Source organism: Athene noctua, chromosome 8, assembly GCF_965140245.1.
Source record: "Athene noctua chromosome 8, bAthNoc1.hap1.1, whole genome shotgun sequence".
In the NCBI taxonomy this organism is placed as follows: domain Eukaryota; kingdom Metazoa; phylum Chordata; class Aves; order Strigiformes; family Strigidae; genus Athene; species Athene noctua.
Genome location: NC_134044.1, coordinates 18,678,544 through 18,699,222, shown reverse-complemented (window position 1 = coordinate 18,699,222; position 20,679 = coordinate 18,678,544). Strand labels below are relative to the sequence as shown.

Sequence of the window (20,679 nt, the reverse complement as noted above, 5' to 3'; positions counted from 1 at the left end):
ATAATACCAGACAGGTAAAGCTCTCCTTTGGAATAAAGGGCTGTGTTGCAGGAAGAGGCTGTGGTACAGGTGAAGGGACAGGGGCTACAGCCAGCAAGCACCAAAAAAAATATCAAGTTTTAGGAGAGCTTCAGTCGGGATGAGCACCTTTCAAAGCCTCCTTTGCCTCTGTAATGCACAAACATGATCCAGCCTTATGGAATAATTCCCATTGCAGGAAAAAATAAGGCAATTCCCTCCCCAAACAAAACAAAGTTATAGGGAGGGAAGGAAGCAGGGACAGGAAACTACAAGGACGTTCTTCAGAGAGGCCACTGCTGCAGGATAAAGGGCCAGATTGTTATGCATGTGCTGAGGTTCCTTCTGAAACTCATTTCAGGCACCCAAACAACACTATGAGCTTTCTATGAAGGCTCAAACCATCCCCTGCTGCCAGTGAGGAGAGAGGGCTGGTAGAAAATCAGCAGCCCCCTCCCAGCTGCGTGGGGGAAGCTGGACTGACTTGAAATACAGGACAGACATACTTCTATCTCACCAGCAACAAGCAATGAAAATAATGAGATGTGCAGCAAGGATATGTCTTTTTCAGATTGGACTCTACAGGTACAAATGTATTATTGTCACCAGAAAGGTGTAGGATCACCTGGGTTTGTTTCGGTTAAAAAGTCTCAGTCTCTGCGCTGCGCAGGAACATGACCCAGGAGCCAAGACACCCTGCTGGGACTCGAGATAAAATCGGTTCTCATTGCTGCCATTTCTGGGTAACTTGGGAAGTGACGTACAATTGCTGACATTGGCTTATGCTTTAACTGCTGTAAATGTGGTTTCAGAGAACCTTGGAAGCCCCAACAAGATTTGTGGAAGTTCACAGTCGCTTAGACACACCTTCCTGCAGCACTCAGCACAGCTTTGAGAAAAACTGCATCCTCACCTGCATCTTCAGAGTCATGAGGATAACAAGGGTTAGAGAGAAACACAGCCTTACAATGCTGTCTCCTTGCCTCTGCCGAAAGCACGCTGAGGTTTTAAACTACGGCACAGGAAACAGCTGTTCAGCAACTCTAAGTCTTTAATGTATGTGGAAAACTAATCCACATTAAAGTAAGAAGTAAATTATTTCTCTCCCATTCTGCACAAACGAGGAACTATACTCTGCAATGGTCGGGTCCTCAATTTGAGTGAGAAGATGACACTAAACTTCAGGCCAGCTCCACATACGTATGACTGAAAACTCAACCAGACCAATTTTAGGTTTTGGGACAAGCAAGCCAAATTCTTCTTGCTGTTACTGTGCATTGTGGTAGGGCCTAAAAGCCTTAGTTATGGGCCCAGATGCTCGTGCCCTCATGTCACATAAGCACTGAGGCTGACTATGAGCCACAGGACCAGTGTGCTGGCCCATAATCCATGATTACCCCCCAGTTGCAGTGTGGCCATACTGGTGCAGCCGCTCCAGACAGTCCCAAACCCTGGACCTGGGCAGAAGCAGGACAGCGATGGCTGCTCTAGCCAGTGTTGCTGGGGCATGGAGTGATGGGACCCTTGAGATCTGCCATTGTACTTTGTATGTGGGTCAGTCCCTGAGGTGGTGGCTCATAACTAGGAGCTCCCTGGCATGGAGCTTTTGGTACAGTTAGAATGGAAATTTTCGTTGTTCCAAGCAGACCAGTTTACACAGGGCTTGAGGATGGAAGGGGCTTAATCGAAACAGAACTGTTTTCCTCGAGTCTTGGAGCTGCCTCATTTCAGTTCCCAGCTGCTCACTTGGAAGAGGACGAAAAAGAAAGGAGCCAGTTTTGTGGAAAATCATGGTAGGCCACAATCTGCCGAGTTAACAAAAAAACCCATCCCAAAACAAGTCATCTGCTTAATAGGAGCCAGTCCATTAGGATACTGCAAATTCAATCCAGGGGGGAAACAGTTGGAGGAAAGGGTAAAAATTTCAGTGAGACATGCTGCTTGACAAAGAATTCATTTGGTGCTAATGGTCCTGCTTCTTGCTACCAACATGAACCACGCTCCCAAAAGAAAGTGCATGAGCAGACACGAACAATGAAGTGATTTGTTCTCAGGAAGCATTCAACCTCTGCCAACAGTCAACCGGATCCAGACAACGGCTAGGGCAGTCAGACCGGCACATGGCAGACCAAATGAGGAACTGTATCACTTGGCACAGGGCTGCTATTTCCAGCACTTACATCCCATCCTCACATTAGCTCAACTTTTTCACTCTTTAGAGGAGGAAGACTATGTGTCTGTAATGAAATCTGGGCCTACAAAGGCCAGAATTTTTCCTTGAGATAGGTAAAGGGAGGTGTCCTTGCCTCAAAATCCCTTAGTAGGTGGTCTGGTTTTCAGATGGCCTCAGCATTCATAGCTGTCAGCTACAGCTTAATAAATAAGGCACCCTGAACATCTGTAGGATAAACATTAAGTATCCGCTCATTTTGATTTGTCCTGTTTATTCTTTTACTTAGCAGAATTAGCTCGTAGCATCATTAAAAGAAAAACAAATAAAATGAAGTAACACTATAAAGACTTTTAAGATGAAAACCAGCAAATCATACTAGAAACCATTTCTTAAATTAAACACAGTGCTAGGTCACTCACACTCAGAGTGTCCAAAATAACTGTCAGTGCCCAAATCTGTAGACTTACATCAGAACAGCATTTCCCATATTTGAAGAAGGTAGGAACAAAACAAACATCTGAAGCTTTCACCTGGATTTCTTACCTTTTTTTGTGAAGTATTTTCACTTTCACTACAATAAATTACTGCCCTAGTTTCTTGGAAACTTGGACCATATGCCAAGGAGTGCTTAGTAATAAAAGGAGGACATGTTCCAGAAAGTTATTAGATGTCCTAGGGTGTGCCACTCAGCCTGTTGTTTGGAGAGCATCAGATCCTTAAAGAGCGGAAATTTGGATCATGATCCTGTAACTGAATACAATGCCCTTCCACTGCAAAAGCAGCCTGGAGTTGGGAAGAAACTTGCTCTGAAACATCAGATCTCAACCACTGACAAGATGCCAGGCTAGAAGAATTACTGGTCTGATAACACAGGACAACATTCTATGTTCTGCACCCAGAAACTGCTTTCTTTTAAAAATCTATTAACAGCAGATTCCCATAGAGTTTGGCCAGAACAGTCTGGTCTTAAAGTCTGTTTTATTTGCCTCAGGACATCTTGTTGTTTCTCACCTGTTAACAAATTCTCAAGAGTCCCACTCCTTTTACAATTTATATGGATAGCAGAGGTTAGGAAACTGCAGCACAGCCTGGAGAAGCCCACATGGCTTCGTTACAGAGGTATTTTGGTACTTAGTTCCCACCAGGGTCAGTGAAGGTTTGCAAGGCTACATCCACGTCCTCTTTGCTAGCCATGCCCACACAACTCCTGAGCCCAGCGGGCCACATGGCACAGCCAGGTGTGACCAAGGTGGCCTGCAGGGCTCACACACTCATTGGTTTTGTTATGCTTGCTGACCAAGGTGCGCCTCCCAGATCCCCAGCATTTCCTCTCCCAGGAAAGGGCTTGTTCCACTATTGAACCAGACTGCAAATGTAAGGATGGTCCAAACTGCCAGGATGTTCTGGCTCAAAGATGAATTCAAGCCCCAAGCTAAAAGGTAAGTCAGGATGTACTTAAATACCTGGGAGGAAAGTATCCTGTTTGCTTTTCTGCTACCACAGTTGTGCATGAATGCAACACAGCACTTTATATCTCTACACTGTAATCTCCACTGTGATTTATAAAGACTAGTGGAACTTTGTTTAAAGGAAAGAGCTCAAAGCCAAACCAAGCAACCATTGTCCCTCCCCATCACAGCAATTTTCTCCAGAGAACTTCCTTGCTTGTCCTTCCTCCACACACTTAAATCCTCCAACAAAATAATACTTCTGACACCAAACCAATGTCACCAGTAGCATCCCACATGCCCGGGCTCTCCTCATGAGAGACCACAAACAATGAGTGGTTCATGGTCTCTTTGCAACACTTCCAAGTTAACAGTGCTACCGCTGCAGAGGCAGGCCAGGATGAACACAAGGGAGCTGTGTGTTCAACTCAGGTGGAGACAAAGCTGTTGAGGATAGACTTTGTTGATAAGAAAACAGAGTGAAATGTAAACAAATGCACACCCTAGAAGTTCATGAACCCCCAAACCTATCAAAAAGAGAAAGAAAAAAATTCCCTTTAGAAGCATTTTTACCCATCACCGCCAGATAATTTTTAAGTATTTGTACAGAATGAGCCCTCCATGCAAATGTAGACACACAGTTTATGTCTCATATAACGCTGTCCATAAACAAAATTACACTGAATATAGAGAAGTTCATTCCAAAGGGACGCTAGCACCAGATAGCACTTTAGTCCCAGAAAAACTTCCTTGCAGGTCTGTGTGTCATATGCAATAACTGTATTTGCTTATTGTAAACAAAATCACAGGCACTTTAAGTACAGTACACCTCCCATTCAGGCAGGCAATTTCCCCTGCTCCCCTTATGAATTTACCAGGGTGGTGGTGTATCTAGCAGCAGCCTCTACATAGCATATACAAAAGACACCTAACAACTTTTATGAATGAGGTGCAGAATTTGCTATGTGTGTGTTACTGACCTTTATTCAGGGACCTTTCAACCTCGAATAGTGGAGACCTACTAACAAAGGCAAAATCAACATTTTTCATTAGCTTCAAAACCTTTCAACTGGCATCACAGGGGCTTTTTGTGAACAAGACGAAGAAAAGGAGGACACATTACTTTGTTGGCCTCTCAAATTACTGCTCAGCTGATAATTTATTTCTACGCATATCCATAGTTTCTCTCAAGTATTTGGAAAATAAAGTTTCTCAAGCGTTAATATTAAAAATAATCTGTTTTCAAACTCTACACTCACACTCCAAAACATCTAAGAGTTGGAAAAATATACATACGGAATTCTGCATTGCAATAGGCCCGGGTAATAAACACCCCAGTACATAAACTTCAGCTTGTTCCTTTCAGTCCTGCAAGATGCATTTTGTTCTTCACGAATTGCTGGAGCAGTAGCCGTACCTACCAACCATCTTCGGCTGACTTGTAAGGAGTGATACAGTTTTCACCTCAAATAATGGTAAAGCCAGTGAGGTTTTGGGATTGTTCCCCCCCCCCCCAAATAGTCTGCACTCCCTTTTCAAAAGCTGCTCTGCATCTCAGAGAATCACATCTGCTCCAACATGAAACTCTGTACTGCTGTAAAATAAATAAAACTCAACTTCTGGAGCATTCTGTGTTATCCATGTATGCAAATGAATGTGTTTAGCACTTCAGTGTTAACAACTTCGCCATTGATATTACATTCTGGAAAAAAAACAGCATTTCAGAGGAAAAAGAAAAGCTGCCTACCCTGGAAAACCACTAGGTGAGTTTATGGCTGTTTTCCATTACTGAACTTCTGTGAACCAGAGGACATTTTCCCATTAATTATGTTTATCAACTCTGAGAGGAGGTGGATGAATCTAAGCACAGGTCAGAGATTTTCCATGATTCCTTTGTCTAGCATGGAGATCTATCCGACAGGGACTATCAAGTGTCTAATAACTTTATGTCCTGTGTAGTTTGGGAGTTAAAGCAACACCTGTACTCTGCCTGCTTTGTGTTAGGCCTGTGGACACCCTGAAGTTACTGAACAGTATATTGTAACTTCCATGTGACTATGACTAGATTTTGAACTGGGGGATGTCTTCTACAAAACATCCCGATTCCAATTTAAAGTCTATGATCCAAAGGGGGTTACTTGTGCGTGGGAGACCTTTCTGCAAACTTCTGACACAGCGTCAGTGATCTTGGTGGGTCTCATGGCAACTACATCACACAAGGAAATGGCCTTGGCTCTTCGGTCGCCACCACATACCAAGAGACAAAATTCAAGGTGTCAGCAGAAGCGTAAAGCTTTCTTCTGGTCCTGTGGAAACGACTGGTGCTTTTGCAACACTTTACTCCGTGGGAAGGCAGTGTCCCTAGTGGAGCTGCTTTACCTTTCAGGCCGGGTTTCACTTGTTTCTGAAGGTGAAACCCCAAAAGCCTTACCTTCTTCCTTTTAGTACCTGTTAAAGCGTTTGCTTTTGAGGCCCACCCATCACAAAAACACTGCTTGCTTTTTGTGCATTTCTGCCTCAGCAGCAGCTAAGTTCCAAGGTAAACTGCATTTCTGACAAAGTTGTTGCTGTTGTCCTAACAGATGTGTCACATGAGGGGATGTTAGGAAAAGCCAAGCCCCAGTGAATACTTTAGTGTTTCCTGGTCACTGTTACTTTTCAGAGAAAGAACAACAAGCAACACTAGGTTTCTAATTCACTGGCAGAACTAACTTTTTTATTTAGTGGAGGGCTTTCTGATCTCTATTGCCTAGTCAGCATTTCATATTCACTGAAGACCAGCACAATTCCATAAAGACATAACCAGTCATGTCTCAGAACTGAAGAACATAAAAAAAGCAACAAAGACCAAAGATGATTGTCCACAGACAATGTAAAGAGAAAGTTACTTTTCATCTGTTCACATTCTCATGGTTTCTTCTATGAATGAAGAAACAAAGTTCTTCATTCCAGTGGAAAGAACAAATTATTTATTCCACAAATGTTAAACAGTAGAATTAAGAAAAAAAACGTAGGAAGAAGGAATAGGAGTAATTGCTGCAGATAAAGCTGCTGATCAGATCCATGCATGCTGCCTTGGGCACTCATAGAGTCTTTTTCAACTGCCACAGGTCAAAAAGAAGTTGATAAAATACTTTCTCTCCAGTCTCTGGTGGCCAAACACAGATCTCACTTCACACAAGACTGCCCAGCCATGAGGCTCTGCACATACCGTGTACATTTTCCCTCCTAGTGCACATCCTTTGAACACAGATATCTCCCAACTCATTCACAAAGGCACAATTTTAAAAAAGCAAGTGGCAGGCTAGTTCAGCAAGCAATATATAAAAAAGAGAGTTGCTTGGTCAGACTCCTGTGCTGAAGCCCTACATAACACCTCCAAAGGCTGCTTACTCTGATGCAGAAGGCAGAGAGCAAGAGTTTCTTCTCAAGGTGGCAATGTCACTTTAGAGTAAACCATCAGAGACATTGGGACTATATCCATCTCCCATATCAATCCTGGGCTGCTGCTGAGACCTTGAATTGTAATAACAAGGCCCTTGTCTTAGCCAGCTTTAGAGACGACAACAGATGCATCCCATCAGATAATCCCCACTTCACCGTGCAAAGCGTATGCCGTGCAATGTCAATAACCTCACTCTCTTCTCAGCAGGTCGCCAGTAAAGCTCATTACAGGAAGCTGGCTCTGTCCTTCAACAATGTGACAGGTGATTCTTGAGGAAAGGAACTGTTCTCACTTCCTGTAGGACTGGCTGCCTGCAGAAAAACAGCAAGAAAGGGTCTGTCAGCTGAAAGCAGGATTTATTACAAGGCAGGAGCTGCCTGAAGGCAACACTTGTTCAACCTGTACAGTGACACAAACACCACAAAGAACATACACAAAGGCACCTTAACCACTGATGTTGCAACTTAAAGCTGCAGAATGTATTTATGGAAACCACTTGTCAGGGAACACTGAAAGAACTTGTGGAGGAGCAGGGAGTCACCAGGGCTCAGTCGCACTCCTGACAAAAGTAATTTCTCATTCTTCTAGTAGATTTTTGTACTACTCTAGCTCCACTGCGTCTTAGACAGAACTTGGTACACTGCAAATGGCTTGAAAGTGCCCATACAGAGTTGCTCGGAACAGGTAGAGTGAGGAAGAGGGTAGATTAAATCATTCAACCATGTCCACAAGGAGCACATAAGCACAGCTGAAAAAGTCTAAATTTGGAGGTCCACCCTGTGTTCTAGCCATGCTGCCGGTGTCATCCCTGTACCAGCTAGGAAGTGGAATCCACAGAAAATCCCAGTATGGCTGGTTTCATTCGGAGGAGCTTGGTTTTGCTTTAAGGCACAGCGGCTACATCTCAGGCAGGAATCTGGCCCCAGGCCTGTAGCTGCACTAAGTACCTGTGCTTCCGCTGCATTCCTCAGGCATTCCACACACTCCATGCTCCAAGAGGAGCAGTCCAGCTAGGTCAGCTAGGTTTACGTAAAAGGAATTTATTTCCAGAAAACGTATCTATAATAAATATTAAAAGCAAGCTAAAAATGTGTCTCTAAATTAAGTGAGCACATCAAGTAAGTACAATCAGAAAATAATCTTTTTCTCATCATGCCCATCAGATATAAAAACCTGTATTTCTCCAAAAGTACAAAGAAATCCACAAACTAAAGACAGTCCTCCACTGGGACAGTCTCCTGATATGTAAAAACTTACATACCTATGCAGTAAGCAAATGGGAGGCAGCAACTGCTGAAATCTGATTGCTGGTATCTGTGCATCTGATACCATTTTTAAATTACAGATGAGTCAGCTACAAAATTAAAGGAACAGTAGCACAGAGCTTTACTAGGAAATCATTAGGGGCTCACCTGATTCAGATGCCTTCCCTGCCCCTTTCCCAGCACCAGCTGGGAATTACTTTTGGGAACTTTTAGTCCTTTAAAAATCTGGTCCTTATCACCTTCCTCTCACTTTTCCCAACCATAAACACCTGTGTGAAAGGCCCAGCAAGATGGGCAATAACTACTAGGTGCTCTGTGACAGCAAACCAGGCAGGACCCATATACACAAAGAGAACAGAGGATTACTTGTTAGCAAAATAATTTCTTTGCTATTTTTAGCAGGAAGATAAGAGTTTAACAATTTAATTGCTGACACCAAGTCTGTCTCATGGCACGTGTGGACAGATAGAAAAGAATTACCTGAAACCCCAATGGAAAACTCTGGAGAAAAGGTAAAAGGACATATAGTAAGATGTGATGCCTGCTATACATTCAGCTTTAGGATGCACAGACACAGCAAAGATAAGAGGTATACTGTAAGACAAATCCTATCCAACAAAAGTTAGAAGAGCCCAAACGTCTGGACTTACAAACTGCATAGACTGAATCAATGGAGAAACCCAAGTGATGTGGAACTCTGATCACGTTCTACTTTAATGCAATTTCAAAACAATACATTATACACTGTGCCACTGTAAAGGGAACTTACTCCAGAGCCCTATGAGAGCAACACATGTATGTTGAATCTTACATAGGACACATGCACCCAGGAGTGTAAAAGCTACCCTGGAAAAACTAGAACATGCAAAGGAGTTTTTGTGCACACACACACACACATACTACTATGCTTTTCCCTTCTTCAGCAGAACTTCTCCTTTTCAATAGGCTAGGGCTTCTGTAAATGAACTGAAACAGGAACCAGGGACAGACTCTCGGGTGTTAACACCACATTCAGTCAGGGCAGAATAGTGCTCCTATCGCAGGAAACAGAAAGCACGGATGTCAGAGGTAAAACACACGGCATACACAGCAAGAGTGACGCCGAATGAGCTGGCAATATTACCTAAGCACAGGACTGTTTAAGCAAATACTCTCTAGGTCAAAACCTTTCTTAACCACCAAGGACATTCCCTTCCGTTGCCTCACCTGTACTCCCTGAATGAAAGCACCTCATCTCCTTGCACATGCAACTGTGTGGAAGGGCAATGACTGAGCAACATAGAAGATTTAGGAAGCTCTTCGCAGCTCTGTTGCTGATTTATTAGATTATTTCAATTCTCTGCATTTCATTCTCCCTAATAATAATATGCGAAATGTTTAAAGATAACAGTTACAGGTAAAGAATAGAGCTGATGTGACACTGTCATCAAACCATCATCATCACTGAACTTCTTACAATACATTTGGAATATACAGCACGTAGTTCCTATCATTGTCATTGATGATGGACCCAGAGGTGTATTTGAATCCAGCTAGTCCTAACCACACTCCAGGGAAAAAGCTTACTCATTACTGAAGTCTGTATCTTTCTTCCCTCTCCTCCCAAAAAACCCTACAGCTTACACACCATACCCATGTTTACTGTTGTGTGAGCATCCGAGATCAACATTTCCACTTTATTGGGCTTGTGTTGGCTGCCTTTTAAGCAAATGTCCATCCCTTTCCTCCAACCTCAAGTCACAGCCCTCCCCTCTTCTGAGCCCACTGCAGACTAGTACGGCTTAAACTTCTTCAGGCAATGACACATCCATATGGTTCTTAAATACAAGTCTCTGGCAGAACAGGACTGCCACAAGCAGCACACCATATTTGGCTGGGTGCTCACTAGGCTGCCCTGAGCCCATCTTCTGAACTGCCTGACATCTGGTCTACATTCAGTTGCAGTGTAGACACACCCAGGGCTCCAAATTCAAGAACATTAAACAAGTTACACAGCGAAGCAAACAAGTGTCTAAGGAGAAGGAAAAAGTCTAATGACATCTAGAGAAAGTCTAATCTACAACTAGAAGCTTCCCCCCAAACTTCTGAGAATTTGGTCCACTTTTTTCAACCCAGAGACAGGAAAAAGCACGTCTCTTAACTGCTCACATGACAGCCTGAAAATAGGAGCGGTGTTCAGCAGGATATAATTACATGGTTTTACATCCTGCAGATGACAAGCACAATGTCATATACTCCTGGCACATTTGTAGCATACGACTTCATTCCTGGAGAGCTACTACAGTGCTCCCTCCATTCCTACCCCAAGGACTGACAAACAGAATGATGACTTTTTCCACTTACTCTGTCTGCTCCTTGTGGATGATCCTGAGGAGCTGGGACGGCTTGTTTGTTGGGGTCCAGACTGAGAGAACTGGGGGGCAATGGCTGGGACCTTTCCCTTTCTAGGGCTGGCACTCTGCACTTCAGGAGTGCGAGGGATCTTAGGTTTGCTGGTGAAGGCTGAAGGAAACTCACTGTAGGAGGAGATGGAAAGGGTTAGCAATGCATGGAGAAATATGTATGCATAGTAAGTCTGCAACCAAGTGAAACCTGCAGTACGTGCTGTGACAGCATGACAGACTGCTCAAAATTCTGGGAGACTGCAAAGGGAAAGGAACATGGTACCATAGGTATGGCCCTGGGGCATGCACTCACTGCACAGACTCTAAACCTGGCTCTGTTGACCTGTCTATCCTACTCAAACATGGTTGTTTGGACAACAGGATTGACCAGGTTCAGTTAAGTCCTCTGCAAACAATTAATAGATCTTCAGCTTGGTTTTCACTGTATTTATCACACTCAGACTCAATCTGAGGTGCAAAAAACATACAGATACGCTATAGCAGAGAATACTTCATTTTAGGGCACAGACACTATTATTTTTCTCAGGTATAGGTCACAGCCTTGGCAGACACAGGCAGCCTCGCTGGTTCCCAGCTGTGATAAGATTTGTAGAGAACTCCCTGAAGGCTTTGTCAAAAGAGCAAAGAGCTGTGATGGCATCTATGAAACAAATTCCCTAAGCACACAGGTTCCTTGTTCACACTGAGAACATAAAACAGCTGCCGCTATTTCAGTCTGCATGTGCTGCAAGAATATAATTCTTTAAAATTTAGTCCATGACTGTGTGAGGATACACTGTCCTTCCCTGCCCCCAGCATCAATATATTCTTTCCAAGGTACAAAAATGGAGGCTACCAGAAAAAGGCAAATCTCTAAAATAATTCTGAATCTATATTCATGTTTGCTCTGGTGAGTCAATTTTCTCTTAAAAGGAGAAAAGTTTAAACTGAAATAACAGCTACCTGAAAAGGCTCATCATATTTAAAAATGAAATAAAAGCAGAGTCAAAGGCAGGAGATCGAAAAAGGTGCCATCTAAAAACAGGCGATTAAAATGGAAACTCCCCGTGTTATTAGCTCCATCAAAAGAACCCTTTGTGACCATCAAGCAAGGGTGATCAGGAGGATTTTCAAGACATTTAATCTCCTCTCCTTCCCTGGGAATGCTGCTGAGTCAGTGCTGATTAGCCCTTCCATGCCCCTGCTTCACCTTGCAGGGAGATTTGAGCAAGTGCTTCCTTTTGTATTTTAAATAGCATTAATGGTCTGTATTTTGCATATGTATATACTAAGGACAGAGACGTGCTAACTGGCTGCTCTGCAGCCCTCTACCTGTCTCCGAGTATTACAAGTATTGCACTTGTATAATTTCAAAGGAGAAGGTGGCAGATGACAGCAGAAACATGTTCGCAAAACAAACCCAGAAAAGTAAGATTGGCCAGATAAAGCCCCAAGCCGTGGACCACAGACAGATTTAAATATCTCTCTCCATAAAACAGTCTCATTGTTATTGGGTTGGGTGGTTGTTTTTTTTGTTTTGTTTTTTTTTTTCATTTTATTGACTTTGGTTCAAGGGCAGCGCTTTCAATTCACCAGTGCTCTTCCTGGTAATCTTATGTGTACTATGATATGCTAACGTAGATAAAAAAAGGAAGAGCCAACAGCCTCACAGCAGTTTCTGAGCCATAAATGAGCTTTTTTTTCCTTAGTTAGCAATAGATAACAAAACTCTGGTCTGTATTCCCATACACTAAAAAGCATTTTTATAGCCATCAACCATCTTCACAGAGTTTCACTGCAGTAACCTAGGCAGCCACACTATAAGCACTCTGGAGAAAAAGCAAAGTAATGCAACCAGAGTTACTACACTTTACAGAAGAGAGATACATACAGTGATCACATAGGATAGCTCGCATCTTTGCAAACTCTTCAGGAGAGGATTCTATGAAATAAATTGATAGCAAACACTGTAAAGTTGAAAGAAGCTTGCTATTTTTCTGACAGGATGAAAGCTGAAAGAAACCTGCTGTTTTTCTGACAGGATGCAGAGCAGATCATGGTCTCCATGTGCCCAGGTGTCACAGAACCATGGTACCTTTTACTACATCACTAAATAGGTCAAGATCAACAGAAAATAATTAATCCTCAGAATAACACAGAAAGCTGCTATTTGGCATCCTTTAGAACTTGATGAGATGAAGAAAGAAGCAAGATCTACTGTGGGAAAATGTTCCACAGTATTTGGTAAAGGAGTCATTTACAAGGTGTGGTAATTTGAGAGCAAGTGCTGGAACAAAAAAAAAAAAAGAAAAACAAAAATCACAACCAAACAAAAAACCAAACCCACAACAAACTCACAGAGAAGCCTACATTTGCATTGAGGAGAAAGCAAACTGTTTAATTGGAAAAAAGGAAATAATTGCCTATAAAGAAGTGCACAACAGACTGACACTGGGATTGGAATAATCAACCAGGAGATGTGACAGGAATTGAATGTAAAGATGAGTTAGACCATTTTCTCCAGGAGAAACACACTTGGACTTTTGGCCATTTTAACCAGATCACCAGAAAAGCAAGACCATTAGCAGCCTCAGAAGGCCCTGCAGAGTTGAAACTCTTTATTATGATGATACTGAAGCTCTTTATTATGATTATACTGGACACAGTCACAATAAAAAAAAGGGCTGTTTCAGCCAGACACAATTGTAAACTCAAGTCTATTATAAATTTATCCTTGATTATCTAAAAAGCACAACAGTTCTATATTCTTACATGATCAAAATGCAGCAGGAAATAGCAACACAGGGGCAGCTGCCAGTCTGATGTGCATCAGCTAGAACAATCATTTGTTCCTAGGGATATAAACCAACTGCAATAGACATGTCACTCCTAGGGCCTCATTCTTCTCTCTGACGGATTTAGTGTAATTTCACTGATCTCTATGCAGTTAAATTCCCAATTTATACTGCTAAGGAAGAGGGGAAACAGCAGTGACTACATCATCACCACAACTCAGCCTTCCTTTTCTCATACATACCTCTCCTAGGAAGGTCTTGGTATGAAGGAGATATCCCTTATAGTGGTCAAAACTATGACTAAAGCAGTGATTTATTCACTCTGTTTGTTTTGCAAACAAATTAAAGTACGCTTTCAAGAATGAAAGAATGAAAAGGCAGGTCTAGCTATTGCAACACCAACATATTAACAAACGACCCTTGACATAGGAAACTCTGTTCGCTTGGACTGGGAATGGCTACATGCCCATATCCGTAACTTGAGGCTGCATTTGTAAATACAAATTACTGTACGCATGCTAAGCAAGCATGCAATGAAAAGATATTTTCTTCTACAGAGCATTGCACCTGTGCCTTCAGTTAGAGACCCATCTATTACTGAGATTTAGACATACATTTATGAACAAAAATTAAAGATTACTGGGGACATGTCCTTTTAATAATAGGTAACGACTGTAGAGAAGCAAAGCATCTTGCCAAGGTGGGGGGCAAGATGCTGCCAATTTGGCTTGCTTCTTGCAAACAAAAGCCTGAAAAATAATCTCTCTCTCCATCACAAAGCAAGCAATTTGGCCATTCTCATGGTCTATTTGTATTTGTAGTATGTCCTTAGCTACTGTTAGGACATGCAACAGAAATAAAACCAGTAATGCTGGGATAGGGGTATGACTACTAAGCACTTCAGCTGCTAACCAGTGATAATTTGATGACAATATATAATTTCTCAGATCTTACCATGGAAACAGCACAACTGGGAAAAAAAAAAACCCAAACCCCAAACCACACCAAAGTCCCCAAAAACCACACACAGGCATCTGTATCTGTAGGCCAGGAGGAAACAAAGCTCTAAGCAGTCTCTCCAGTTTTCAGAAGTGCTAGAGCTTTAACCGACAAAAATAAGTAAGCACTTCTGAAAAATCAGATTCATACAGAGTTGGTAAAACCTTTCCTTTAACACATCTCCACCCATTCTGTGTTTTACTTCTGGAATGTACTTGCTTTCACAATTTCTCTACACTCACTGTTTTAAAACTTGGCCCAATCAAATTAGCTATAGGAAAAAAGCTGTTAATGTCTGAAGGACACATGTGAGCTCTGAAAAACTTTGGTAACCTTGGTCCAATTGCTAATGAATTCCTAGTTCTCATCCAAGATATAACATCACAGTCTTACACATGACAAAGGCTTCACAGAGAGCTCAAGGTGTGAACAAGAGAAGAAGAGGAAGATCTTTCATCTTCTTTTGACAGAAATGGTTTCAAGGAAGAGTTGAAATCCATTGCTGGGAGAACTCATAATGTTGCCTCCCTTGCTATATCCGTCTATTGGATAAATCAGGGACTCTGGTCAGCAGTGCTAGCAGCTCGGCATGTTTAAACACTCTGAATCCACTTCAGTGCTTTTCTTCCTTCTACAACTTAATTTCTGGCCTGTTCCTACAGTCCAGCCTATTCCTTTACTAATAAATGATTTTTCATGGGTTAGAGTCAAGTCATCCAAGGAAGTAATCAGGAAGTTTTATTTGCAGAAGACTGCATTGTGAGTACACATGAAGTTCATTAATAATGTCTTGCTTGAAATTTCTCCCATTTTGGACCAGATGCTTAGAAATTGAACAGCTGCCCCTGGCAGAGCTAAGGGTATTTTGTTTGGCAAGCACCACCACAGCTGTCTCAGACCAGACTACATCATACATCAAATGACTTCACAGATTGTCTTTACAGCAGCGTGGAATTAGCTGGTAAGTCCCCTCAGACTCCTCTTGCACTTTTAGATACTCCTCTGGATAAATCATACCTACGCGATTGCCCATTTACTTTGTCCTGGGTGAAGTCAGTAGATCGGGAAGACAAGATATTATCACCAGGTGGGATGCTTCGGTCCATTCTATAGCCTGATGAGAACACTTCAGATGACTTCTTTTCAACTGCTATTTAAAAAAGAAACACAGTTCAGTGAGTTCTCTCTTTACAATTTTACTAGAAACACGATCAAGTCACAGTTCCTGCTGTACAAAGGAAACCTTGAGATAATGGCAGGCTACTGAGTTAGTGTGGCAGAGTGCATTATGGCTCATCAGCTGAGCCAAGCCAACTGCAAGTGTGCATGCTTCCAGCCCTTTGGAGTTGGAAGATAAAACATGCTTGGATCATTTTCAAAGCAGCTACACTCTGCATTTGCAATGGGCTAGGAGCATGCAGACCATCAGTTAACATGTATCAGCTAATGACTGATACCTCATTAAAGCCACAGGAATGCAACCACTTGCAGTTGCCTGTACATATCCATAGTAGCAGGCAGCCACTGCGGACAAAAAACAGTGATTTACACTTCTGTCGGACTTCAGATCTACTACATTTGTTCAATATGCCTCATTTTCTGCCTTGCATTAATGGAGAAGGGAAGGACAGTCAGTCTGCCAAGAGACACAAGGCTACCAAGATGTGCAAGTTCACTAAGTTTAGGGAAAATCCCTAGCTCCATTCCTCCCATGCTCAGGACAGGCTGCCATTCTGATTTGCTCTCATATGCTGTTATAGATGCAGATCAGGTCACTTTCAGACAAGCATCTGGCTGCCCAGCACGTGTTCTGTCTAACATTCAGCATAATAAGCATATTAAGATGACCAGGGTTCATCTTTAGTCCACAAGTTTTCTGCTCACAGGAGACAAAAAAGAAAAAAGACAGAATTATTCATTCTTTACCAAAGTGATAAAAAGGGAGGATGGCCCAAACAAAATCAGACCAACTCAAGAGCAGCTGAATATATCCAGGCAGGGGTGATATTAAGAACTGCTCTCATTTTTAGAAAGAGAGGATCAAGGTTTCTTGAGGCTAAACTTAGCTTCCTTGAGATATGACCCTGATGATGCTAACTGTTCACTCTTGGTCTCTTACTATTCATTTCACGACTTGACTGCATGAAACTCTGAATCCCAAAGTATTCATGTGATGCTGGAAAACACGTATTCTGAAGTGAGCAGGTTCCCAGTACTGCATAATGGCCATCAGACCAAGATCAGAACTCAACAAACAGCATATTTATTTCACAGCAAAGATGTTTGACAGGGCATGATGAGAGTCTCCAGAAGCAGTACAATTATTTTTACACCTTTCTGTTATGTACTGTTCCCTGCCATATGCTAGAAGTCACTAGAAGATAAAGGGCTTATTTTCCAATTAAAGCCTTTCCAATTTAAAAATTACAAAACCCACTGCCTTTTGGAAAACAGGGGATGTCCAAAGACCCAGTCCAATTATCATGATACAGATTGAAAGTCCTGTCACTAACATGAACCACCAGGGGATCCAGCAGTGCAGTCTCTCTTTTCTCTTCAACTAGTCCTCATTTCTAAATCCCAAAAGGTAAGACAGACAAGCATATATTTCACTGGCTACTTGCAAAAATCTGAAACAAGCCTCTGGCAATCCTTCAAATAGTTCAGTGTTGTTTTATAGACTGAATTAGTGCTAGGAAGAATTGTCTCTGCCACACACAAAAGTTATTTGTCTTTTTACATGCATAATGCATATAAACCTGCAATATTCTATATATTCTAACCTCCAAAATTTTTTGGCAAGAAAAGAGTATAATCTTGTAGTCTTACTAGTATCCACCTGCATATAATTTTGACTGAAAACAGCTAACAAACTGTTTTAGACAGAGGCTACAAGCAAAGTTCTGACAATATGAAACATTAAAGTTGGCAAGAATTTCATCAGTATGAAGGCTTTAAATCAATATTCTCCATCAAAAATTAACAGCATTTACTTTGCTGACTTACTCAGGCTCCCTCTTTAAATCTCCCCACAAATCTCTACAAACAAACTGCCAGAAAGCATCAGCAGCACAGGAAAAGTGGCAAGAGGTGAGTGAATGCATTTCACTGTTGAGATATCATCAAAATGTGGTTCAGAAGGTATGCTGGGCTCCTAGTGACTGCATAATGCCTTAGAAATTGCATCCAATCACACTTTAAAACAGCAAATAGGAACACTTTTGATACCTGCTTGGCTTAATTTCCTTTACAAAGCATAAGTATAGAAAACTCCAGGTTTTTTCTTCTATATAGGAAAACTGTCAAGTCAGTATGCTTCTGATAAGTTTACAACCTCTCTTATTCTAAGCTGATGCCCCTGCTCAGCCAACTTCCCCGCAGAATGGACTTGGCTATACTCAAGGTGCTACAGCACAAAGTGAGGCTTGAGGACAGCAGCTCTCATTCCTACACAACAGTGAGAACCAAAGTACTCATCTTGAACAGGAGCTTCATCTGTGTCTATCATACGGCTTTCATTCAGCACATTATATTTATCAGCTCTAGGCATTACGCAAGCAAATTCCTGTAAGACCTTGTTTACTTTTCTCAGAATCCTTTTCATTTCCTCTAGGAAATTTAAAAAAATAGAAGAGAAAGTAAAAAGTATGCTATTCCTTTACTGCTTCAAAGCATATTTTTCAGCAAAGTAAAGGCATGCTTTGTTTGAACTTATTAATAATTCTGTACCGGATATGCTGCAAGATCCTTTATCTAAGACTGCAGAACCTTTTGCTTTAAATCCCTAATGGGAAATGTTAATGAATCCTGCAAGAAGTTTGAAACTCCCACATCCGAAGTTCCATGATCCTGTGCATATCAGAAGCTCAGAAGTAAAGTATTTCAGATGCCTATAACCATTTAAATTCCATCACATGTTTCTGAGCTCTCAGGTCCAGCTCAGTTTGCATTCATTTCAGTTTAAGTTGCAAGGACAGAATCTTTAGCAGCGTCACCCACAATGCAGCTATACAGCACAGGGCTTCCCATCCTCCACAGCTTTTTACGGTTTGAATGTAGTTGCAAATCTAAGCAGATAACTGCAGCTGCCTTCAACTTTAATACAGAGGTCCAGCCAACAGAGCCTGCAGGTGCCAGCAGACAGTGATTCATTTAGATCCAAACAAGGGTATATTTGATCAAGCAAGGGGCTTTGCCTGTTGGGAAGTTCACTGTCTCTGGGCTGCAGCTCTTCCCTTAGGCAGAGGACACCATGGAGTGAAATACAGCACCCTTCGCACATCGGAAGCCCTGGGTATGATCCTTGGTGCTTCCATGGGAAGTAAGATGGCATGAGGCAAGCGAGACCATTGGTCTCTGCCGACCACACATTACCTTCTGTAGCCATTCATTCAGCTCGAGCCAAAATCCAACCGTGCCCCCCAAGGTCTTGCAGAGTACCCCAGGGTCTACAGAGGGCCAGTTCCAAGGCTATGTTTAAAAAAAGCAGTCTACCACACACAAGCTAGGCCCCAAACACCTGCCCCAGTCAAAAAAGACAGCAACAGTTAACAACAGCATCCGCAGAATATCCTTACACGAAGGGGAAATGCAGAGGTCAGAAACGCTGGATCTGGTCCCACCACAAATAGGAGGATGACCACTAGGCAGAGACTGCAGCTTCTCATCCTTATCCTGACAAGAATTGGTATCGTTTTCTGGCCTGAAGGAGAAAGGAGAATGCAGGGTGATGAACGCTTGCAGTATAAAAAGTCACAGAAGAGTAAATTCTAATTTCTTCTAATTGTCTGTAATGACATAGAAGATATTGAAATTATTTTATATTTCATATTGCAAACTAGTGCTAAGGATGTAATTTAACTGCATGAGTGTAGCTCCCCCACACCAGCTGATGTATTTAAAATTAACATTTTTTCCTACTGCAATAAAAGAGCTGAGGAAAGGAAATCATAACTCTTTGCAGTCTGAAGACCCAAAATATCAGCAGGACACTTAAAGAAAAAGACTAGCAGTGGGCCTGAGAGGTCTTCAATACTTTTTCAAGGATTTAAGATTTGCTCCTGCATATTACAAGGACTGACTTTATGAAGCAATATGCAATACAGACTTAAAGTAGATGAGAAGAACTGTTGATTTCCCAAGTGAGGTGGATCAATTAGAAACTGAAGTAGCTGAAGGACAGAACAGGGACAAGATTGCTTAGTAATAAGCAATAAGACACTGCAGAACCAAGTTGGGTATGAAAAGTGTGTGAAAAGAAGTTGGCAGACACAGAAAGTTTCCCTGCCCAGTATCAGGTTAAGGTAACTAGACTATATTTCTAGTTAGAAAGGATGCAATCCAAGAAGGCAGTTAATGATTTCACAGCTAAATCAGTTTCTAAGGAAACAGCTAACAGAATATTAAGTAGTTCAGTCCCCCTTGAGTGATCTCAGCCAGTGAGTCTTTAAAGAGGATGGGGGAAAAAAAAGCAAAGCAAAAAAAAAAAAAAAAAAAAAAGCAGCTTTCCAGTATTTCCTGGCTCCCTTAACTCCATACAGCAAGAGCCTGTCCATATAGGAATCCCGTGACAATTCATCTGAAGTAACTAGAGCCTTTTCTGCACTGGGAAGTCATAGAAAAATTAGCATGAAATAGCTGCTACATGTGCAGTGGCTATTCTGCATTAATCTTCTGTGTGAATACTTCTATTCAGCACTAGCAATATGCCATCCCCCCTCCTTTTGGAGGTATGAACCAACAATTCACAGAGATATGTTATAGTATCTCCATCAGCTGCTGCTTCTTTCATGATGTTTTTAAAATGGAGTATGTTACACTGAATCTCACATGAAGAACTTCAAACAAGTTATATTCACTTCAACTCTGAATGCAAGCATTTGCACAAATTTCAAATGCAGTTTAACTACTCTGCTGAATCCAAAACTTCAGATAATTCAGATCAACTGTCCTGAGTTGTCCCTGGGTAGACAAGCTGCATACAAGGCTAAAAAGTCTGACATTCTTCATGCCATTTCATTTCACAGAAGCCACTTAAATAATTTAAAATATGAAATACATTCACTTCAGATACTGCTTTCAAATTAAGGCAGCTAAGATTTATTCACTTTTATTGTCTCCTCTTGCAAGGCTTCCTAAGGGATTATTTCCTC

General features: G+C 41.9%; 1 protein-coding gene across 11 annotated transcripts in view; it reads right to left on the bottom strand.

The window, feature by feature from the left end:
• Positions 1 to 3,977: 3,977 nt before the first annotated feature.
• Positions 3,978 to 20,679, bottom strand: part of ARMC9 (armadillo repeat containing 9) — a 69,558-nt gene continuing 52,856 nt past the window's right edge. For 5 of the 11 annotated variants that reach the window (XM_074911874.1, XM_074911876.1, XM_074911870.1 and 2 more), the window contains 4 exons: positions 19,105 to 19,229; positions 15,549 to 15,677; positions 10,693 to 10,865; positions 3,978 to 7,395 (listed from right to left, as the gene is read on the bottom strand). In XM_074911874.1, coding sequence (XP_074767975.1) covers positions 7,309 to 7,395; positions 10,693 to 10,865; positions 15,549 to 15,677; positions 19,105 to 19,229 — 514 coding nt within the window. In that variant the 3' untranslated portion in view covers positions 3,978 to 7,308. Of the gene's footprint in view, positions 7,396 to 10,692; positions 10,866 to 15,544; positions 15,678 to 19,104; positions 19,230 to 20,679 lie in introns of those variants that run through there. The other 6 variants (XM_074911877.1, XM_074911880.1, XM_074911873.1 and 3 more) reach the window with 4 other exon arrangements.